The sequence below is a fragment of the Cololabis saira genome, chromosome 22 (assembly GCF_033807715.1).
Source record: "Cololabis saira isolate AMF1-May2022 chromosome 22, fColSai1.1, whole genome shotgun sequence".
NCBI lineage: Eukaryota > Metazoa > Chordata > Actinopteri > Beloniformes > Belonidae > Cololabis > Cololabis saira.
In genome coordinates this window covers 30,380,007-30,400,612 of record NC_084608.1, presented here as the reverse complement: position 1 = coordinate 30,400,612, position 20,606 = coordinate 30,380,007, and the positions used below count along the sequence as shown (strand labels likewise).

Genomic DNA, 20,606 nt, shown 5'->3' with positions numbered 1-20,606 from the left:
AGAATAGAATAGGACAGATTAGAGGTTTGTTAGCATTTGCACCAGATGGTACCGGTACATTAGAATTATTTTGCGTTCTCCCAAAGTCAGACAAGTCAGAAATACACATAAATAACAAAAGGATAAACAGCTATATAACAACAATCAACATATATTGCAATAACAACAATGTACATATACTGCAAAAATATATTCACCGGTATACAATGTCCTTGTATAGCTGAGGACCCTGACTTGCATTCACCGTTAAATACAGGACATTTACCAGGTAGATGAGAGATTTATTACACCTTTTTTTTTGCTTTGGTAAGCATTGCATTGCACGTTGTTTGTGTGTGGGGATGAACTTTTTGCACCATAGCTGCAGTGTCTTGCCCAGCTGAGGCTCTCACTGATCTGAAGGCCCAGGAACCTGTAGCTCTCAGTCCGCTCAACCACAGTCCCCTGAGGAGAGGAGGCTGCAGAGGGGGGGCCTTTTTCCTGAAGTCCAGGATGAATTCTTTTGTTCTGTCCAGGTTCAGAACCAGATCATTGTCTCCCCCATAGACAGTGATTTTGTGGACCAGGTTCCTGTGCGATGTCCTTCCTGTCCTTCCCTATAATCAGGCCAAGGATGGTGGTGTCGTCCGCGTCCTTGATGGTGATGTTATTGTTCTGGCTGGAGGTCCAGTCATATGTGTAGAGGGAGAAGAGTTGTGGGCTGAGGCAGCAGCCCTGCGGGGTTCCTGTGCTCACTGTGAGCTCAGCAGACCTTCTCTCCCATCCTCACCACGTGTGGCCTGTCTGTGAGAAAGTCCAGGATCCAGTTCCTGGTGGGAGTGGGTACTTTCAGGTTTGCCAGCTTCGTGGTCGCTTCAGCGGCCTGATTGGATTGAAGGCTGAGCTGTAATCCAGGAACAGAAGCCTTGCATCTGTGTCATGAGAGTCCAGGTGTTGCAGAATTGAAGTGCCAATGCCACCGCATCGTCCACTGATCTGTCGGTGCCACGGGTCTGAAGTCCCAGTACATCAGGTCAGAAACTTGTGTTTGTAGTTTGCAGTTTCCTGAGTCTGAACTAATTTTAAAACAGCTGCAGGTTTTGCCATGTGGTGAGATTACAGAACCCAAAAGCAGGAGACCAAAAGGTGACATAGGGCAGCAGGTCCTTTATTTGAACAAAACATAAACACATACAAAAAAGCTTCTAACAGAAAACAGAGAGAATCCTGAAGATGACTGGAAGCCGTGCAGACCGACAACCAGCACAGAGCCCCCTCAGGGACCGACACCACCCTCCATGGTCTGTTCCAGTGGGGGGCTACAACCCGAGCATCAGCACCTACAGAGCTTCTACAACAGTTTCTACCAGCTACTGTAAGGCTGTTGGCTCCGGACACCAAGGAGGGAACCCCCACTCTCGCACTCAGAACAATGAACCCCCCGGGACTCTGGGACATGCACAATACTTCCTATGTAGCTGTTTTTATATCATTCACTGCAACGTGCAATTATGTAAATATCCATCTGTAAATATACGCCATACCAGTATTTCTTATTATTTATTTTTCTTATTATGGGCATGCCAAGTAATGGCATGTCCATATTGCAATCGTCCAGAATGGCCCAAAAGGCAATGTTGCTAGCATTTTGCTAACAAGCTAAAGTCGCAAAAGTCCCACGTCACACCAGCGGGTGTACAGCATGACCCCGCTCTGATGTGGAAAAAAAAATCCCCCAAAAATAAAACACGCCCGAAAAAATGAGGAAAAACATGAAAATGAAGGCGATATAATGGTATACAGAAAAGGTTTCCCTTTTCTTATTATTCCGCACTTTTTTTTGTCCGTTAATATGGCCCGAACCACAACATGCACCCATGCCTGCCATACATCGTTGGATGCGTCTCCATCATGCCTCGATGGGCATTACTTTTCTCAGTAATAGGGGTTACCGTGGCAACGCTAGTTGCCAAAAAGCTAAAAAAAAGGCGAAAATTCAGATGCTTATTGCTCGGCTAGGCAATAGGTTATCGTAGAGACATCGTACAAATGTTTCCCGACTCGGTACGCTGTGGACTTAAACATATTCAAATTTCATGAAGCTGTGACTTAGGGGAAATTTTTTGTCAAAATCCATGCCAAATGGCCCCATTCATTCGGATGGGGTTTTTTACCATGGTGAAAAAAAAACCTATCTGTTAACGTAGCCTGAACCGGAATGTGCACCCAAGCATGGCATACATCGTTGGATGTGTCTCCATCGTGCCTCGATGGGCATTACTTTTCTCAGTCAAAAGTGTTACCGTGGCAACGCTAGATGCCAAAAAGCAAAAAAAAAGGCGAAAATTCGGACGCTTATTGCTCGGCCAAACTTTATCGTAGAGACATCGTTCTAACTTTCAAACACTCGGCCCGATCGGCACTAACGGACGCTACAACCTCATTATGCCAATTATTACAGTTTCTGCGAAATTTAACTTTAATTTTTTTTTTTAATTTCCATTTTCATTTGGACGCTTGTTGCTAAGCAACAGGTTATCGTAAAGACATCGTACAAATGTTTCCCAACTCAGCACGCTGTGGACTTCAATATATTCAAATTTCATGAAGCTGCGATTTAAGGAAATTTTATGTCAAAATCCATGCCAAATGGCCCCATTCATTCGGATGGGGTTCTGTTTCATTCCTTCCTGACTGCCAGTGGCAGTAAACAGAGTGGATATGTCTCCTCGCGCTCCGCGCAGGTCGAGATTTAATAACAACAGTGTCACGTGAGTGACGTGTAGGCTACCTGTGCATCTATAAATACCGCCCAGTAGACTACATCCGGCCTCTTGAATCCTCTCGCTGTTAACCTGACGTACATCGCGGGTTAATCGCTCCGTAGATCCATGTTTTCGGATATATATATTTCTGCAGGTTCGGGGAGGTAAGCTCAACTCTGGTTGGTGGTGTTTGACAGCCTGCCTGTGACTCTTGGTCGGAGCGCACGTTGTGCCCTCTAAGGCTGTGGCTATCAAGCCATCTTACCTCTCCTTTCTCTATCGGGAGGATTCGAGTGCCCGTGTCTCGGGCTGGCTCGCTCCCCAGCCACACAAACGGTCTTGAATTGTTTGTGCTGAGCTGATTCCTCCACATGCTAGATGTCCCAGCCGCGTTCAGTGGTCCGCCCACTGCTCTCGTCTGTTGGTCCCTAGCCTGGCTTGGTGAGTATTTTTTACTTAAGCTTTAAAAAAAAAAAAAAAAAAAGATATATATATATATATATATATATATATATATATATATATATATATATATATATATATATATATATAAATTAATAAAAAAAAAATATATATTGACAAAAAAAAAAAAAAAAAAAAAACTGAGGCCGGAGGTTCCGGACGCGTTCTGTGGTGGCCACAGTTCTCGCCTGGATTGCCTGGCTCCACACTAAATTGTTTGGAAGGCCTCAGTGCCGGGTAACGGATAGCCTTCTCTCGACGGCTTATGATGCGGCAGGCCGCATGGCTCGTATTGGGAATTCCCTCTTCGTGCTCCTCCTCGCCCAGTCCCAGATGTTGCAGTCGGAGCATGGGGGTGGGGAGTTGGGTGACGTGAACGACGCTGCGCTCCAAGCCTTCGGGTTGATGACCAAAGAGCTTGGCCGCCTGATGTCCACCCTGGTGGTGACGCGGCGTCAGGTGTGGCTGGCGCAGGCACCCATGTCTGACGATTGCAGGCAGACGCTACAGAAGCTGCCTGTAGTGCCGGGCCAATTGTTTGGGCCAGAGGCAGAACGGGCGTTGGAGCGCAGGAAGCAGTCGGGTCAGGCATCAGAGGCCTGGGGTCGTCGGAGTACGAGCATGGGACCCCCAGCTCAGCACTCCAGGACACGGGGCGCACAAGACCTGCGCCGCTCGCAGCCGGGTTGCTAGGGGTGGTGGGCGTCAGCCCAGTGGCGCACAGCCTCCACCTCGCCGGTCTCGGCGGGTGCAGGGGCAACACCAGTGTCCCCCCAAACCCCTGAATAATCCTCGAGGCACTCTATGAGGGCCTCGGGCCGGCGGTGGGCAGGTTTTCACATCAGCACCTGGCCTATTGGGCAGCCCATTCTCAAGATGTATGGGTTTTGAAAAAAACACTGTCCCAGGGCCTCGGCTGTGACACCTCTGGGGCTGCTGCACCTGCGCCCTCTGCAGATGTGGATCAACAGCCTCCAGATGGACCCTCGCCTTCACAGGTGGGTCAAGGTCAAGGTTACACGCCAGTGCCTTATTCATCTCCACCGGTGGCGGGACAGCACCTTTCTATTGCACGGTGTTCCTCTCGGCTCAGTCCCGTCGAGGCGAGAGGTGGTGACAACAGATGCCTCACCTCAGGGTTGGGGTGCGGTATGGCAGAAGAGGTCAGTCCAGGGGGTTTGGGGCCCTCTGTGGCGGGTACGGCACATTAATGTCCTAGAACTCCGGACTGTCTACTTGGCGCTGAGGCACTTCTTGCCCTTTCTCAGGGGCAAGCATGTCCTCGTCCGGACAGACAACACTTCGACAGTGTTTAATGTCAACCACCAGGGGGGAACCAGGTCGCTGGACTCCTTGAACGAGGCCCGGAGATTGTGGATGTGGGCTCATCCTCAATTGGCTTCCTTGAGGGCAATGCAGCTCCCTGGCAGAGCCAACGTGGTGGCGGATTCCCTCTCACGCCGGCGGCTGCCCCCAGGGGACTGGCGGTTGCACCCCCAGGGGACTGGCGGTTGCACCCCCAGGTGGTGCGAATGATTTGGGATCGATACGGGGAAGCCCGTGTGGATCTGTCCGCCTCGGAGTGTACGACTCATTGTCCACTATGGTTCTCTTTGGCGGAGACCAGTGCCCCGCTCGGGATGGACGCTCTCGCCAACACTTGGCCGAGAGGCCTCCTTTATGCGTTCCCTCCGATTCCCCTGGTGATGTCCATGCTTCACAGGGTGAGATTATCGGGTCACAGGGTCCTCCTGGTGGCGCCCAAGTGGCCCTCGAGGATTTTGTTCTCCACGCTCCTCAGCCTGTTGGACGGGGAGCCTTGGCAGCTCCCAGTACGGTCAGACCTCCTGTCCCAGCTGGGCGGGGAGGTATGGCATCCCTCTCCGAGCCTCCTTCAACTCTGGGCCTGGCCGTTGAGAGGGGAGGGTGTGGCAGGGCGAGTGCCACGGGGGCCCGACCGAAGGACGGAGAGACACAGAGCTTCGTGCAGACCCTTTATTCAAACACAAAACACCGCCAACACACAGTGCACAAGCACCTCCGCATGACAGCAGCTCCTCCGACCCCTTTTCTGCTGTCCAGCTCTGCCTTATAAGTCAGGCAGGGTGGAGAGATCCACTCAGGCGGATGGGACACAGGTGCGCGTGTCCCATCCACCTCTCCACCCTGCCACAGAGGGTCATTCTTGACGCACCTTGAGCCCTCAGTATGTGAGACCTTGCAGAATGCTAGAGCTCCTTCCACAAGAAGGGTGTATTCGCATTGCTGGGCCGCTTTCTCCTCCTGGTGCAGGGACTCCTTTGCAGGGGCGGGGGTTTTGACCCGATCTCCTGTCCATTACAAATTGTACTGCGGTACCTGCAGTATCTGTTTGAGGCGGGCCGGGCGGCCTCGACCTTGAAGGTGCACGTAGCGGCTATTTCTGTCCACCATGGCCACATCGATGGTAGACCAGTTGGTTCGCATTACTGGGTGGCACAGTTTCTGCGGGGTGCCAGGAGACTGCGCCCCCCCAGAGTGCAGCGTGCAGTGGCATGGGCCCTTTGAGCCTATGGCAGGGGGGTCCTTGGGGACAACGTCATGGAAGACCGCCTTTCTGTTGGCTGTTACGTCTGCCAAGCGTGTGAGCGAGCTCCACGCCCTTTCAGTCAGTCCTACGTGCCTTCGGTGGAAGGCGGACAGCTCAGGAGTGACCCTGTGGCCAAATGTCGCTTTTCTGCCAAAGGTGTTACCCCCTGACTATGCCAATCAGGCCATGGAGTTGGCAGCATACCATCCTCCCCCGTTTGAATCCCGGCTGGAGGAGCGGGCTAATTTGCTGTGCCCAGTCCGGGTGTTGCAGCTGTACCTTCAGGCAACACAGAGCTTTCGACGCTCTGAGCAGTTGTTTGTGTGCTACAGGGGGGCGCACAAGGGCCGTGCCCTGTCGAAGCAACGACTCTCCCACTGGATTGTTGAAGCAATCAAACAGGCTTATGACGTGGCAGGTAGACCTGCCACGTTTTTACCCAGATGTAGATCCATGTTGTGACAAATGTAAGACAGAGGAGGCTTCTCTTATCCACATGTTCTGGACATGTCCCAGTCTGGAGAAGTTCTGGAGGGAAGTCTTCCAAACATTATCCCTCATAGTCGGTTTGGACATAGAGCCCAACCCTTTAGTTGCTCTCTTTGGTACCATGGGAGGCGAGGCTGATGCACACCTGAGCCTGGCTAAACGTCGAACTTTGTCTTTTTGCCTCTCTGCTTGCCAGACGGGCAATTATGTTGAGGTGGAAGGATGCTGCTCTGCCCACCCACGTTCAGTGGGTGATGGATATTATGTCCTGCCTAAATCTGGAAAAAATATATGATTCCATCCATAACTTTAAAGAAAAAATTCATAAGGTGTGGGGACCTTTCTTAGAACACTTCACCAATTATCATAATTATTGTTTCATTGTTTTTAAATTTATTATAGAGTATATTTTTGGAAATAAGTTTCCTTCCCTTCATATGTATTTTCTACTGCTCACTTCGTTACTCTCCTCGAACTGAAACCTGACTTCCAGCTACTGTTTTTTTTTTTTACTGCTCCAGGAATGATGTGCTGCCTATTGTTATATTTACCTTTGATGTGCAACCTGACTTGTTGGGATATGTGAGGGGGTGGTGGGAGGGCTAAAATGGGGGCTTGGATTCCTGAGCATTTCACAGTTCTGCCTTGTCTTTGTATGTGCATCTGCTTTCGTGGGAAAAATCAATAAAAATATATTTGAGGAAAAAAAAAACGTGATTTATAAAGTCCAGATACCAGTGATGACCCACAAGAACCTGAAGAGAAAGTTGATATTTGAAGAACTTGCTTTTTCTTTTCCAGATTGGAGGACTGCAGTCTATCAGAGATCAGATGTTCTTCTCTGGTCTCAGCTCTGAAGTCCAACCCCTCCCATCTGGAACATCTGGACCTGAGTTACAACGACCTGGAGGATTCAGGAGTGAAACATCTGTGCGGTTTCCTGGAGAGTCCAGACTGCAGACTGGAGAGTCTGAGGTCAGGTCACAGATTTAAAACATTGTAGACAATTTGAAAAGTTGGTCCAAACAGATCCTCCACAAACACAGATGAAACTAAGGAAGTGTGTTCAGTCAGAGACGTCTTCAGGTTCTCCGTCATACAGACGGCTGCAGGAGATCATTCCTGAAAACACCTGCAAACTTCTAGAAAGACTCTTTCTAGTGACTCTGTAACACTGACTCTTTCTGCTGCAATCATCAGTTCCATTTAGAGGTTAATAGTATAATTAATTTAATTAAACATGTCCAGAAGTTTATTTCTCTCTTCTCTCCTGGAAGAGTTGTTTGATGACAAAAGTAGTGAATAAACACAATATTTAGAAATTAGAAAAACATTTACTTAAAGGGAGCATGAGGCAGGATTGAGGCAGGATTTATGAAAAACATTTGCATACGTTTTAAGTTTTCTAGTAATAATGTCAGATGAAGCGTTCCAAACCAAAACAAATGAGCCCTCTAGCGTAGTGCTGGGCGGTATACCGGTTCATACCGAATACCGGTGTTTATTTTTCTTATGATATGAATTTTTCATATACCATAATACCGGTGAGTATGTACAGTAGCGTACACAACGTTGGGAACGTAGCGCCGCTGGACACTGTTTGTGAGGGGACTGTTTAGCAGCAGTGATGCACCGATTGTTCGGTAACCCAAATTGTTCGGCCGAAAATGGAAAAAAAACACTTTTGGTGTTCGGTGGAATAAGTGGGAAAAAAAACGAACAATTAATAACGGCGTTGTAAAATAAGGAAATAGACTGGCCACTCCCGTAACGGTTGCACCACAAACATAAATCGTTGGCCAACCAAAAAGTAATCACATAAGAATTTTACCACATTTACCAGGAGGTGGAACCAAAACAACATAATGCTGGAAATTAAAAAATGTTCAGTTTTTTATGTTCAATAAATATTTTCTAGCTTGTAATTTTGTAAAAGATCAGTCAGACAACACTTAAAGTCTTTAGGTGTTGTGTGACTGATTCTCTCACTTACTTAGAATCATTAGTGCCGGCCATGCAAACCTGTATTTATACTGGTGTGGACATTAATGTTTTTCTACAATATTTCCTCCTCATGACAGTAAAATAGGCCATTCTAAGCCAATTTACTGCAGCAATTCCTTTCCAAATCATTAGAAAATGTGGTTAACACCCAGTTGTGCATGACAAAAAAAATACTGTGATATACCGTGAAACTGATATAATTTTGAAAAATACCTTGATATACATTTTTGGTCATACCGCCCAGCACTACTCTAGCGTATCTCTCCGTTGCCTTGAACAGGCTGTGTGCTGCAAAATGTGCTGCAATTCCGGGCCGGAATTTCCCGCACTGTCCTGCGGAGGTGACATCAAATGACGCTGCATGCGCGTTCTCCCCGTTCTCCCGTGCCGGCTTCGCTGTTGGCTGCAGTACCCCCGACGGCCGTCGTGGCGAAGGGTGGCGCTAGAGAGTCTCATTTCTTAAAAGGAGCCTCATGTTCCTTTAAAGAAAACAAATAGTACTTAAATATTGCTTTCAAAACTATTCAGAAACGCTTCCAACCCTCAGGATAATAAAAGCATTCAGAATGGTCTCTATCAAACTCAGAGATGTCCTTTGGGCCCATATGATTAACTTATAGCCGGCAGTAAAATAAAGTAATACTCAAATGTCCAAATATTCCAGCCACTGACAAACGAAGGCTGAATAAGACAATGGTCCCTTCAGTGACGTTGCACCACCACAGTCTTGGAGGATGAGCAGAGATATCCAGCAGCTGCAGAGATGACTCAGCCTCCGTCGGTCCCCTCAAGGCGACGCTGTAAGGATCCATCACTTCTCTGTCAGGCTCACAGATCCACCCGGGCTCTGCCGATTTAGCCTGCAGGTCGCTAGCCTCTTAACAAAGTCCATGCCAAGCAATTACCACTGTCTTAGTAGCAACTCGGTCAATGCCTTCGTTGAATGAGTGATCCACTTGAACTGACCGACTCTACCACCGTTTCAGTTTCTGAGAGTCCTGGTCGGACACCTGAGAGTCTCCCGTCACAGCAGATAACACTTGTCATCCGTCCTGCATCCTCCCCCACAGCTGTAACTCCGCCCCCCTCCCCACTACACACATTCAATCGTATCCTTGGCCCCTCCAACCCTTGAATGCAATTGGCTGTTCACAACAGAATTACCAAATAAATAAAATTTTCTTTATACAGCGTCTATTACAACACAGTTGTCTCTGGGATCTTTCCAGAGACCAGAACATGACCCCCAAGTAATTATTACATAAACATAAACACTGGCAGGTAACTGGCGGCACCCCTCAGTGGATCATGTTGGTGTCCCCCTGCAGCGTAGCTCTGTAGCAGCATCTCTAGGATGAAGCTCTGTTTCAGAACAGCTGCTCAAGTCTGGTCCTGCAGCTGCGGCTACGAGTGCTGGCCCTAAGACACTAGAGTTACACTAACTAGAGGTTCACTAAACACTAGGGCTGCAACGATTCGTCGACGTTGTCGACAAAAATCGATAATCAAAATTGTCGACAATGAATTCCATTGTTGACAATTGTCGCCAGACTATTTTCCAACGGAGTGAGGCGTCTCACTTCAATACGTTCTCTGCCGAGAGTCGCGCATGCGCGATAGCGTCTTTGCCGAGCGGTAGCAGGTAAACAGAAATGACAGCGTCCTGTAGCAGCTGCGCGTAACAAAACTTCTAAAGTTTTGGAGCCTTTTAGCCTCGATACTGTAAATAAAAAGATGACTTGCAAGGTTTGCAAAGCCGACCTTGCTTATCACGGGAGCACGTTGGTAATGCACGAGTATTTGGAGAGAAAGCACGTCGGGTCTGGGTGACGAGTTTCAACAAATGATACACCAGTTCAACCCAGAGAACGTCCTGCCGTCCAGAACCCATTTCACCCACTTGATGGAGAAGAAATATGAGACGTTTTATTTTATTTTTAATTACACATTTGCCTGTCCTCAAAAAATGAAAAATAATGGATAGATGTTTATTCATTCATGGATTTATGTCCATACTTGTCCTTGGTTTTAAATAGGACATTTTATTAACTTTTTGTATGAACAGCGGCAAAGTTGAATAAAATATCTACAGGACTGTCTCAGAAAATTAGAATATTGTGTTCTTTATTTCTTTATTTTCTGTAATGCAATTAAAACAACAGAAATGTCATACATTCTGGATTCATTACAAATCAACTGAAATATTGCAAGCCTTTTATTATTTTAATATTGCTGATTATGGCTTACAGTTTAAGATTCCCAGAATATTCTAATTTTTTGAGATAGGATATTTGAGTTTTCTTAAGCTGTAAGCCATGATCAGCAATAATAAAATAATAAAAGGCTTGCAATATTTCAGTTGATTTGTAATGAATCCAGAATGTATGACATGTTTGCATCACAGAAAATAAAGGACTTTATCACAATATTCAAATTTTCTGAGACAGTCCTGTATTTTTCATTGAAGTTCCCATCTTTCTCGTGTTTATTATCATTTGCCACATAATTAAAGCAACATACTAAATTTAAGAAAAAATTACTAATGATCCGATTAGTCGACTAATCCTTTCGATAGTCGGTGACTAGTCGACTATTAAAATAGTCGTTAGTTGCAGCCCTACTAAACACTAACTAGAGGCTTACTAAACACCAACTACAGGTTTACTAAACACTAACTAGAGGTTTACTGAACACTAACTAGAGGTTTACTGAAGACTAACTAGAGGCTTTACTAAACACTAAGTAGAGGCTTTACTAAACACTAACTAGAGGTTAACTGAACACTAACTAAAGCTTTACTAAACACTAACTATTTATTTTATATTTTTTTTATCCTCTATCCACGATGAGTAATAAGCTGTTCTAGCTGTGCAAAGGGCTTTTTTAGAGACTAGACTTTTTTCCATGCACGATAAGAGTCTACAGACTTACAAGAGTCCCACTTCCTTTCCATTTTACACACTTTTTGTTTCAGCACTTAAGCATTTTCTGTAACATTAACCTTTATAACGTCACTTAGTGAACAATACCAAAACATTATGATAAAGGACTTCTGCTGGTAAAGGACTTCTTTTTTTTACCAACTTTCTTTTTTATTGTTTTCACAAAATAAAATAGTAGTATCAAATAAAACAGTTACATACAGTACATTGAACAATCATGTCAACCCTCCACCCTCCAAGTCGTTCCAAATCTTGGTTGGGGATCAGGATAATGCGTTAGTCCATTTTATTACCTTGTGTAAAAACAAATAGAAAAAAAAGGGATATATTTCTTCAATATTATTTACTGCAAAGTGCCACTGTTCAGACGTCCCCAGATTCTTCCATCACACTTGACAAATTTGTTCTTAATACATAGTAAATGAAAGGGTCCCAGATTTTATGAAAATTATGTTCTTGGTGTTTTATGGTATAGATAATTTTTTCCAAAGGGAGAGTTGTGGATAGCTCGGACAACCACCTGCTTATACTTGGTCTTCTGGTGTTTTTCCATGAGAGAGCTATTACTCTTTTTGCCATTAACAACCTCAAGTATACAAATTTTTGTTGATTCTTTTTAATCTTCAAATGATGTGGATGTAAACCTAATATAAACAGCTGTGGAATTAAGAGCACTTGAGTCTACTTAACACAAACATCAGCTATAGAGCTATTATATCGGTTTAGCTTTTCTGGAGTTATACACGTTTGCATCAACCAGTTGTATTGTAGTAATTTCAGGCGGGTGTTAGTAGTTGTCGATTGTGATTTAGTGCGTGCCTCCTCCCACTTTTCTATTGGGAGGTCTTCCTGTAGGTCCTCTCACCATGCCTCCAGCTGTCTTGTAGATGTCTCTGTACTTCCGTCTACCAGGCATTTATATATTTTAGAAATTAAACCCCTCTCTAGGCAATTCATGGTCATTCACTTTTCTATGGTCGACATTTCGGGGATGCATAATGTTTGATTTTGGTGTGTTCTAATGAAATTTCTCAACTGCAGGTATTTAAAAAAAAAATGATAACGGGGTATGTTAAATATATCAACTACTTCTCCTAAAATTATCAGCACCCTTTGCGAGTTGTAAAGATCTCCTATTTTTCCCAGCCCGTTAGTAGCCCAAGATTTAAATCCCATTTCCGCTTTTCCCGGAGGGAAGGCGTTATTCCTCCATATTGGGCTGAAAACAAAGAGAGGACATTTCTCTCAAATGTTTTTTAACTTGCCACACTACAATCATATCTTTCAGAATAGGATTTTTTGCATTCTTTTTAAGGATTCTAGTACTTGCTGAGTACAGGTACATTGGGAGGGGCAGATTGGTCAACGACTTCTTAACATTTCAACTTCAGAGCTGTTTAACTATGAACTTATTTATTCAAATATGTTTTCTGAAATATTTATTTCAACACGGTTACAGAAATCATCAGCTGTTTCTTCTTCATTCAGGATGGAGCGCTGCTGGTTGTCAGAGATCAGTTGTTCTTCTCTGGTCTCAGCTCTGAAGTCCAACCCCTCCCATCTGAAACATCTGGACCTGAGCTGGAATCGGCTGCATGATTCAGGAGTGAAACATCTGTGTGGTTTCCTGGAGAGTCCAGACTGCAGACTGGAGACTCTGAAGTCAGACATGTTTTAGTTGTGTGTTCAGATGAATCTGATGTGAAAGTTGTGTTGACACTAACCTGAAGACATCTGGGCTGATCTCCTGCTGATCCACACTGAATGTCTTACTCCTCTGGTTTCTTCTTCTCCGGTGTTTTTATTCAGGTTGGAGAGCTGCGGTCTGTCAGAGATCAGCTGTTCTTCTCTGGTCTCAGCTCTGAAGTTCAACCCCTCCCATCTGAAACATCTGGACCTGAGTGGGAACGACCTGCAGGATTCAGGAATGAAACATCTGTGTGGTTTCCTGGAGAGTCCAGACTGCAGACTGGAGACTCTGAGGTCAGACATGTTTTAGTTGTGTGTTCAGATTAATCTGATGTGAAAGTTGTGTTGACACTAACCTACAGACATCAGGCTGATCTTCTATTGATCCACACTGACCATCTTACTGCTTTGATTTCTTCTCTGGTGTCTTTGTGCAGCTTACAGTGCTGCGGTCTGTCAGGGATCAGCTGTTCTTCTCTGGTCTCAGCTCTGAAGTCCAACCCCTCCCATCTGAAACATCTGGACCTGAGATCCAACAACAAACTGCAGGCTGCAGATGTGGAGCAGCTGTCTGATCTGGTGGAGAGTCCAGACTACCAGCTGCAGACTCTCAGGTCGGTCCTGACTGGAGCTTTTGGAGTTTTCTTGGAGGTTTTCGTCTCCTCAAACAGAGAAGACACCGTCAGTCCAGGGTCCTCATTTATCAACCGTTCGTAGAAAAGGTTGTAAATCCTGTCGTAGGAAGGAAATTTAGAATGTGTGTAAGTAAAAAAAAATCCGGATTTATCAAACGTGCGGACGCTGGTCGTACGCACATCAGTGATGATAAATCCCACCTGCTCTAAACTGCCGTGCTCGTGCATGGTTACCGTCATTTGCATACAGAAACGCCTCCAATTGACCATATATGGAGCAACAACAGCTCCCGCTTGGAGGTTTTCAAACTTTATTGAACAAAATTCTGTAGAGTTTACAACAAAAGGCAAATGAAACAAAATAATCAATTATCTACAGACATTCAACATTTGGGGGGATTGAGAGCAAAAAAAAGAAAAAAAGATACATTTACTGACAAGCTATGGGAAGTGTATTAATAAAAATTAAGAAACAAAGACATTGTTTCATATAAGCTTTTGGCAATATCGTTTTTTCCATTCCATTTGCATTTATGTATGTGATATTTAGCTTGTAAAATAATTATGTTGACAATGTTTGATATATTTCTTGGAAGATTATCCATAAATTAAGATTTGGTTGGAGTCAAAAGCTCCTGCTTGGAGGTGCAAACACCAACCGAGCTGTTCTCCAGAATAAATGAGTCGTGCGTTCAGGCCACCGGGCAACGACGGGCAACAGAGACATAGTTGCATCGCAGATTATTTGTGCATTGATTGAATGAAATCCTTTCATGTCCACGTAACTGAATTCATTATGTGATGGTGCTTTTATGGCGATGTGGGTGCAATAGCTCCAATTATGTTTGGGAATCCGGCGATGGCATGAAATCCTCGTTTAATTTCGACTTGGTGATGTGTGTATGGAAACTGGGTGTAAATTATGGCCAGAGAAATTATTGCATCCAACACTGCCGGTGTTGTGCCGTATTCAGCACCCCTGCCGTGAAAAGCACCCCCACTTAGAAGTTTATATTATATATATTTACAAATATTATGGAAGACAGCACAGTAAGCAGGCTATTAATTAATGACATCAATAACCATTTACCCGATTTTTGTTATCTGTGACTTTGATTGTGGGAAAGTATGACTATTGTGGAATCCATGAGCGCACTTGTATTTTCTTTTCAGGTCGTCCTGCCAAAGCTGTCTTTTATAGCTTGTCACACCAATTATTCAAAATGTCTGAATTACTAATGGAGAATTTTTATTAATTGGAGGAAACGGGGAACATGTTCAGTCACAGTGTTCAGCGATCTCAAACTTCACATGTGAAGTTTGAGATCGCTGAACAATGTGACTCTTTTAATGGGTTCTATTTGTAGTTTCACTGTTCTACCACTAGGTTTTGTGTGTACGCATGGTCGGAGCTGTGCTTATATTTACACGTGTTTCTGCGCACAGGTACATGTTGATAAATACCATACTTCGCCTGGGAATGCTCGTACGCACGCTTTACGCACAGATCTGTGCGTACGAACGGTTGATAAATGAGGCCCCAGCTGAAGGTGTTTCAGGTGTTGATAGTCTGAACCCCCTGCTGATTCTTCATCATTCAATCACATTTCATGTGAAACCTGCTGTGATCCATGTGTGTTCTGTTAGAACCACACACACCTCACTGTCACACATGTGTGTTCCTGCTGTCATGAAGCAGGTCCAGGTCCAGACAGAACCTGACAAAACTAGACAAAACCGAGTTTTGTATTCATATTCATATTCATCTTCATCTTTAAATCCTCTATGAAAGCACATCTCTGACAGAGACAGCCCCCCCCCCCCCAAAGACACAGACCACACATGTCCTGAACGAAGACGGGTTTTTGCTGACAGGCTCACAAACTAACATTTTGTTCTGAGGTTTTGGCGGACTGGCCTGAAATGACGGCCGACCAGCCGTCAAGAGCGCTCATCTAAATAATTATTGACCCAAATAGGAATCAGAGGGATCAGGAGAGGGAGACGGGGACCATGCAGGGACGGGCCACCGGTCCAGAGACCAGGACGGTCTGTAGTTCGGTTAGTGTGAGTCAGAAGACAGATCCAGGAACAGCAGGCCAGGGTCAGAACCCAAGACAGTTAAGGCAGATAAGCTCAGGCAGACGTAGCGATCAGGGCTGGACCTGAAACAGGTCCAAGGACACAGATCCGGTCCAGCATAGCATGATGATAATGAGGAAGAGAAGCAGGAAACTCTTCATCTCCCTCCAGAAGGTTCTTCATGGACCGCTGTAGTCGCTGTGAGGTTTGGGTTTGTCGGTACCGCCGTATCTCTTTACAGCAGACGTTCTCCCCCGGGCTCCACGCTGCTGTACATTCACTGCACGTGCACCGTCCCACATGTGAACATATTGTAGAGTAAAAGTGTTGCTTGAGTCAACAATGGAAGCGTCCAACAGCTCTTTCAGTCAGCAGCTCCCCGGTCATTTTGAACAACAAAGTACTTTGTTTACTTTCAGGAATATTGTTGAATAGTGTTTAATTCTCCAGAACCTCTTCTTCTCCTACAATCGCTTCTGTTTGATTGTGATAAGTCTGTCATTTGTGTTTCATCCATTATTAACAGAAATATGATAAAATAATTATAATAATTCTGATAAAAATACCAAAACATGTTGAATTTGATAGCAGCAACAGAACCAGTAAAAGTCCAGTCCTGCATTCCCAAGTCCATACAGGGTTTCCATGATCCCCCGATAGTAATCAGAGTACTCACCACTATTCTACAATACTTTACCACATTCCTGAAAGTAAACGTAGTACTTTAGTTAAGAATGATAATCTGATCAAAGAGATGATCCAGTATTTCCGTCCTGCGTTTAATGTGGAAGCTTCAAGAATCCTGACAGACGTGTTTCTGAACTGTGGAGTTTCTGAGTGAACATGAGGGAAGATCATGGAAACGCCAGGCAGAAAGAACCGGGCCAGGATTTGGACCAGGAACCTTGTGACTGTGAAGCTCCAGTGTTGCCCACCACACCCCCCTGAACGGAGGAGGAGAAAACACTCATCTAGATGTTTATCTGTGTTTTATTCTTTCTCCAGGTCGGAGCGCTACAGGTTGTCAGAGATCAGATGTGATGATCTGGTCTCAGTTCTGGAGTCCAACCCGTCTGATCTGGAACATCTGGACCTGAGTGATAACCAGCTGCAGGATTCAGACGTGAAGCAGCTGTGTGTTCTTCTGGAGAGTCCAGACTGCAGATTGGAGACTCTGAGGTTTGTTCGCTGACTGAAGTTGTAAAAGTTGTGAGTCCTGCAACCACAAACACCTGACCTGCACTGAACCATCCTGGGGTCCGTTTCACAAAGCAGGTTTAGTGAAAACTCTGAGTCTGTTAACCCTGAAATGAGGGAAACTCTGATTTTTCCGTTTCACAAAGGGAGGTAACTCAAACCAGAGAAAGAGAGGTAACTCTAGCCTGTTTCACAAAGAGAGGTAACTTAAGCTCTCGGTCAGTTACCGTAGTAACAGACGCTCCGAACCTAACCTGCTCGCTAGCAGGTTTTTTTCAATAAACCCTGAGTTTCTCTCCGTCTCCTCCCTCAGTGGCTTCAATTCAGCCAATGGGCCTTAACGCAATACGCATCCGTTTTCTGCACCACAGACAGCAAGCGGCAGAGAGAGCAGAAAAAGCGTATCTGACAAATGCAATTTAACTCGTTTACTTTATTCACTATGTCAGTGCAACAATATCGCAGGGACATCCGAGTTTAACTTCAAACAGTTAAAGTCTGTAGCAGGGCGAGTGCTACGGGGGCCCGACCGGCAGGATAGAGAGGACACGGAGTTTAGTGCAGAACCCTTTATTTGCCAAAACACACTCACACGTGCCCAAGCACCTTCTCCCACAGCAGCAGACCACCAGTCTCAGCAGCAGCTTCTCCTCTCCCCTTGCTGCTGTCCAGCCCTGCCTTATAAGGCAGGCAGGGTGGAGAGGCTGATGGGACACACCTGTGTCCCATCAGCCTGAGTGGCTGCAGCTCCTCCACCCTGCCACAAAGTCCAAATGCAAAAAGGAGAGGGAGAGTAAAAAAAAGTCAAATATTTCCCTTAAACAGATTTATAAGAGGGTAGGGTGATTTGATATCTTACTTTAAGATGAACATAATTAATCCATCAGCCTCGTTATCTTCTGCTGCTGGGGCAACATTGGACCCATCACTTGCCTTCTTTCTTTTTTTTTTAATTGCGTGGTTGTCTGCTTCCTTTTCATTTTTTTAAGTTAGTAACACTGCAGAGCGCACTAAAAACGAGCAACCACTGTCGTCAGGGATGCTGGGACATCACATTTCAAGATATGAGGGGGTATACAAGTGTTGGGAAAGATAATACATAGTGAAATCCATCATATTGTTCTGATATGCATTTGTAGTTATGTTATATGTATTAAGTAATAGAATAAATCAATACAAATAGACACAGAGTCTTTCCATAAATGTATTTAAAACCACTTAATACCATCCCACCACTGTTTTCATCTGTAATATTACACGACAGTGTGCTTAAATGTTAAATGAATACTGCATTCAAACTTACACATTGACTCGGGCAGCAACTTTCGCCAATTGTCTCCTTTACTGCAGCAGCTGTTTTTTTTTCTGAAATATGCTCTCATACTTGCCATACGCACGTATTAACACTTCTAACTCCAGTGGCGTGAAGTATGTGGATCTTGAGATGCAAACTGTTTCCTCAAAGGGATTTTGTAAATTGAAATGTTAAATAAAGTTTAAAAAAAAAAAAAAAAGTATATGGATCTTTTGTTTTCGCAGGTTGCCATGGTGAATCGTTGTATCAGGGATCCATTAATGCTGGCTTTTGATAGTTGTGGCGCACGCGCGTAACTCCAGGTGAAACTACTTAGAGTTGAGTAAATTAACTCAAATCCGCTGTTCTGGAACCGAAAACTCAGAGTTTCCGATCTCAGAGTAGATCAACTAAGAGTTCAGGATTAGACTCAGAGTTTTTTGAACCTGCTTTGTGAAACGGACCCCTGGTCTCTGGACTCATCTGCTCCTGACATCATTAGAAACAAGCTGAAGTGTCGTCTACAAACATCTTCATCTGTCATCTGTCCAACATGTTTCATCTGATCCCAAACACTGAGATTCTAACGTTTGTACCGACTGAGATATTCAAACACAACATGAGTTTGTATGGATGGATCCACTGGTGGAGCTGCAGAGTTGCAGAGCTGAAGTCACTACGTCTTTATTGGAGCAGCAGCATGATGTCATGAATATTGATGAAGCTCTTTTTCACTGGTTCTGTTGGACTGTTGGAACCTGCATCCTGGTGGCTTCAACTCACATCTTTTATTCTTCATTCAGGTTGGAGAAATGCTGGATGTCAAAGATCAGCTGGTATTCTCTGGTCTCAGCTCTGAAGTCCAACCCCTCCCATCTGAAACATCTGAAACATCTGGACCTGAGTAATAACTACCTGCCGGATTCAGGAGTGAAACATCTGTGTGGTTTCCTGGAGAATCCAGACTGCAGACTGGAGACTCTGAGGTCAGACATGTTTTAGTTGTGTGTTCAGATGAATCTGATGTGAAAGTTATGTTGACACTAACCTGCAGACATCAGGCTGATCTCCTGCTGATCCACACTGACCATCTTTTACTGCTCTGGTTTCTTCTTCTCTGCTTTAGTCCTCCAACAGTTTGTTTCTCCTTAAACTTCATCTTCTGATTTATGACATAAAAACTAAACATTTGAATGTGTCAGACAGGAACAACCCGAGAACCAGAGATGTGTCTGAGCCTGGAATAAAACATCTGAACAAACTAGAATTAACTGGGAAATAAAAAAAATTTCTTACATTTAAATAGGTAATAGAGGAAATATGTAATTAATTATTAGTATTACATTACATTTTTTTAATATATATATCGATGTAAAAGCATATTTCAGAAAAAAGCATGAATAAATCCCAGTTTGATCCAGGATTACATGTTGTATTCCAGATTTCATCTCCAGCTCCTTTTCTCTGCAGTTTTTTCAAATGTTTTCCATGGTTGGATTAGTTTCATGGTTGATCATCTTGATCTAGTTTTTCTGGGACAGTTGGGAAGTTTGTTGCATGAAAGTAGGAAGAAGAAGTCCAGGATGTGTAAGAAAGGCTTGACATATCCTCCTGAGTTCATCCTGGATTATTCCGCTGCAGGAAGACGATCCAGGATGAGAAGGTGCAGCTATGTCAAGCCAGGTTGAACTAATCCTGGTACGTGCACGTTGATGACTGTCTCAAGCAGACCGCGAGGTCGGTCCCAGATGTCCTGATCCAGAAATGGAGAGGACGAGTGTCGCTGATGTTTCACCGAGTGAACAACAACTTCTAATGGAAACGTACAAGGAGTTTAAACAGCTAATACGCTCAAAAATGTCCTCCAGATGCTGTTAATAAACTCAGAGGGTCTGACAGACAATAGTGGACAGACTGAATGTGTAGTAGTCCAACATATGAGCTGTACAGCTCATTTACTGAATAACTTCTTACTGTGGCTGAAATCAGTCGAACCCACGTTGGCTTCCTTTTACTACCATTCAATTTCATTTCAACAAATACAAGTTTACCAAATATAAAACTCTCACCATGGAAAACATCTCTTTCTAGTTTTTTAATATCATGTCTTAATACATCTGTTAAGATCATTTCATCCAAGTGACAGCAGGACATAAGGTGCAACAAATAATGGCCCGGTTTCCCAGATCAGTTAAGTAGCTCTTAACAGCGAAAGACTTCTTTCAAACCTTCTTAAGGAGCCTGTGAAAGAAGTCTTTCGCTGTTAAGAGCTACTTAACTGATCTGGGAAACCGGGCCAATGTCTGTTTATGGTTTTCAGAGTGTAAAACTAAATATAAGTACACGTGTGTTGAAGTAAGAAAAGTGAAATAAAGCTGCCATCAGCTTTCTAATTCTCATCTGTATGAAACTAATTTTACTATCTGAAATATTAGACATCAGTTCTTCATGTTTTTGTGTCTCTGACATTCAAACAAATGCTTCATTTTCTCTTCATAC

General features: G+C 44.4%; 1 protein-coding gene across 2 annotated transcripts in view; it reads left to right on the top strand.

The window, feature by feature from the left end:
- The window catches only part of LOC133422948 (NACHT, LRR and PYD domains-containing protein 12-like), a 229,237-nt gene that overhangs the window by 37,906 nt on the left and 170,725 nt on the right, over positions 1 to 20,606 (top strand). The window contains exons 8-13 of one of the 2 annotated variants that reach the window (XM_061713011.1): positions 7,066 to 7,239; positions 12,699 to 12,872; positions 13,020 to 13,193; positions 13,337 to 13,513; positions 16,622 to 16,795; positions 18,911 to 19,093. The exons of the other annotated variant lie outside the window; for it this stretch is intronic. Coding sequence (XP_061568995.1) covers positions 7,066 to 7,239; positions 12,699 to 12,872; positions 13,020 to 13,193; positions 13,337 to 13,513; positions 16,622 to 16,795; positions 18,911 to 19,093 — 1,056 coding nt within the window. The remainder of the gene's footprint in view (positions 1 to 7,065; positions 7,240 to 12,698; positions 12,873 to 13,019; positions 13,194 to 13,336; positions 13,514 to 16,621; positions 16,796 to 18,910; positions 19,094 to 20,606) is intronic. 2 annotated transcript variants of the gene reach the window in all.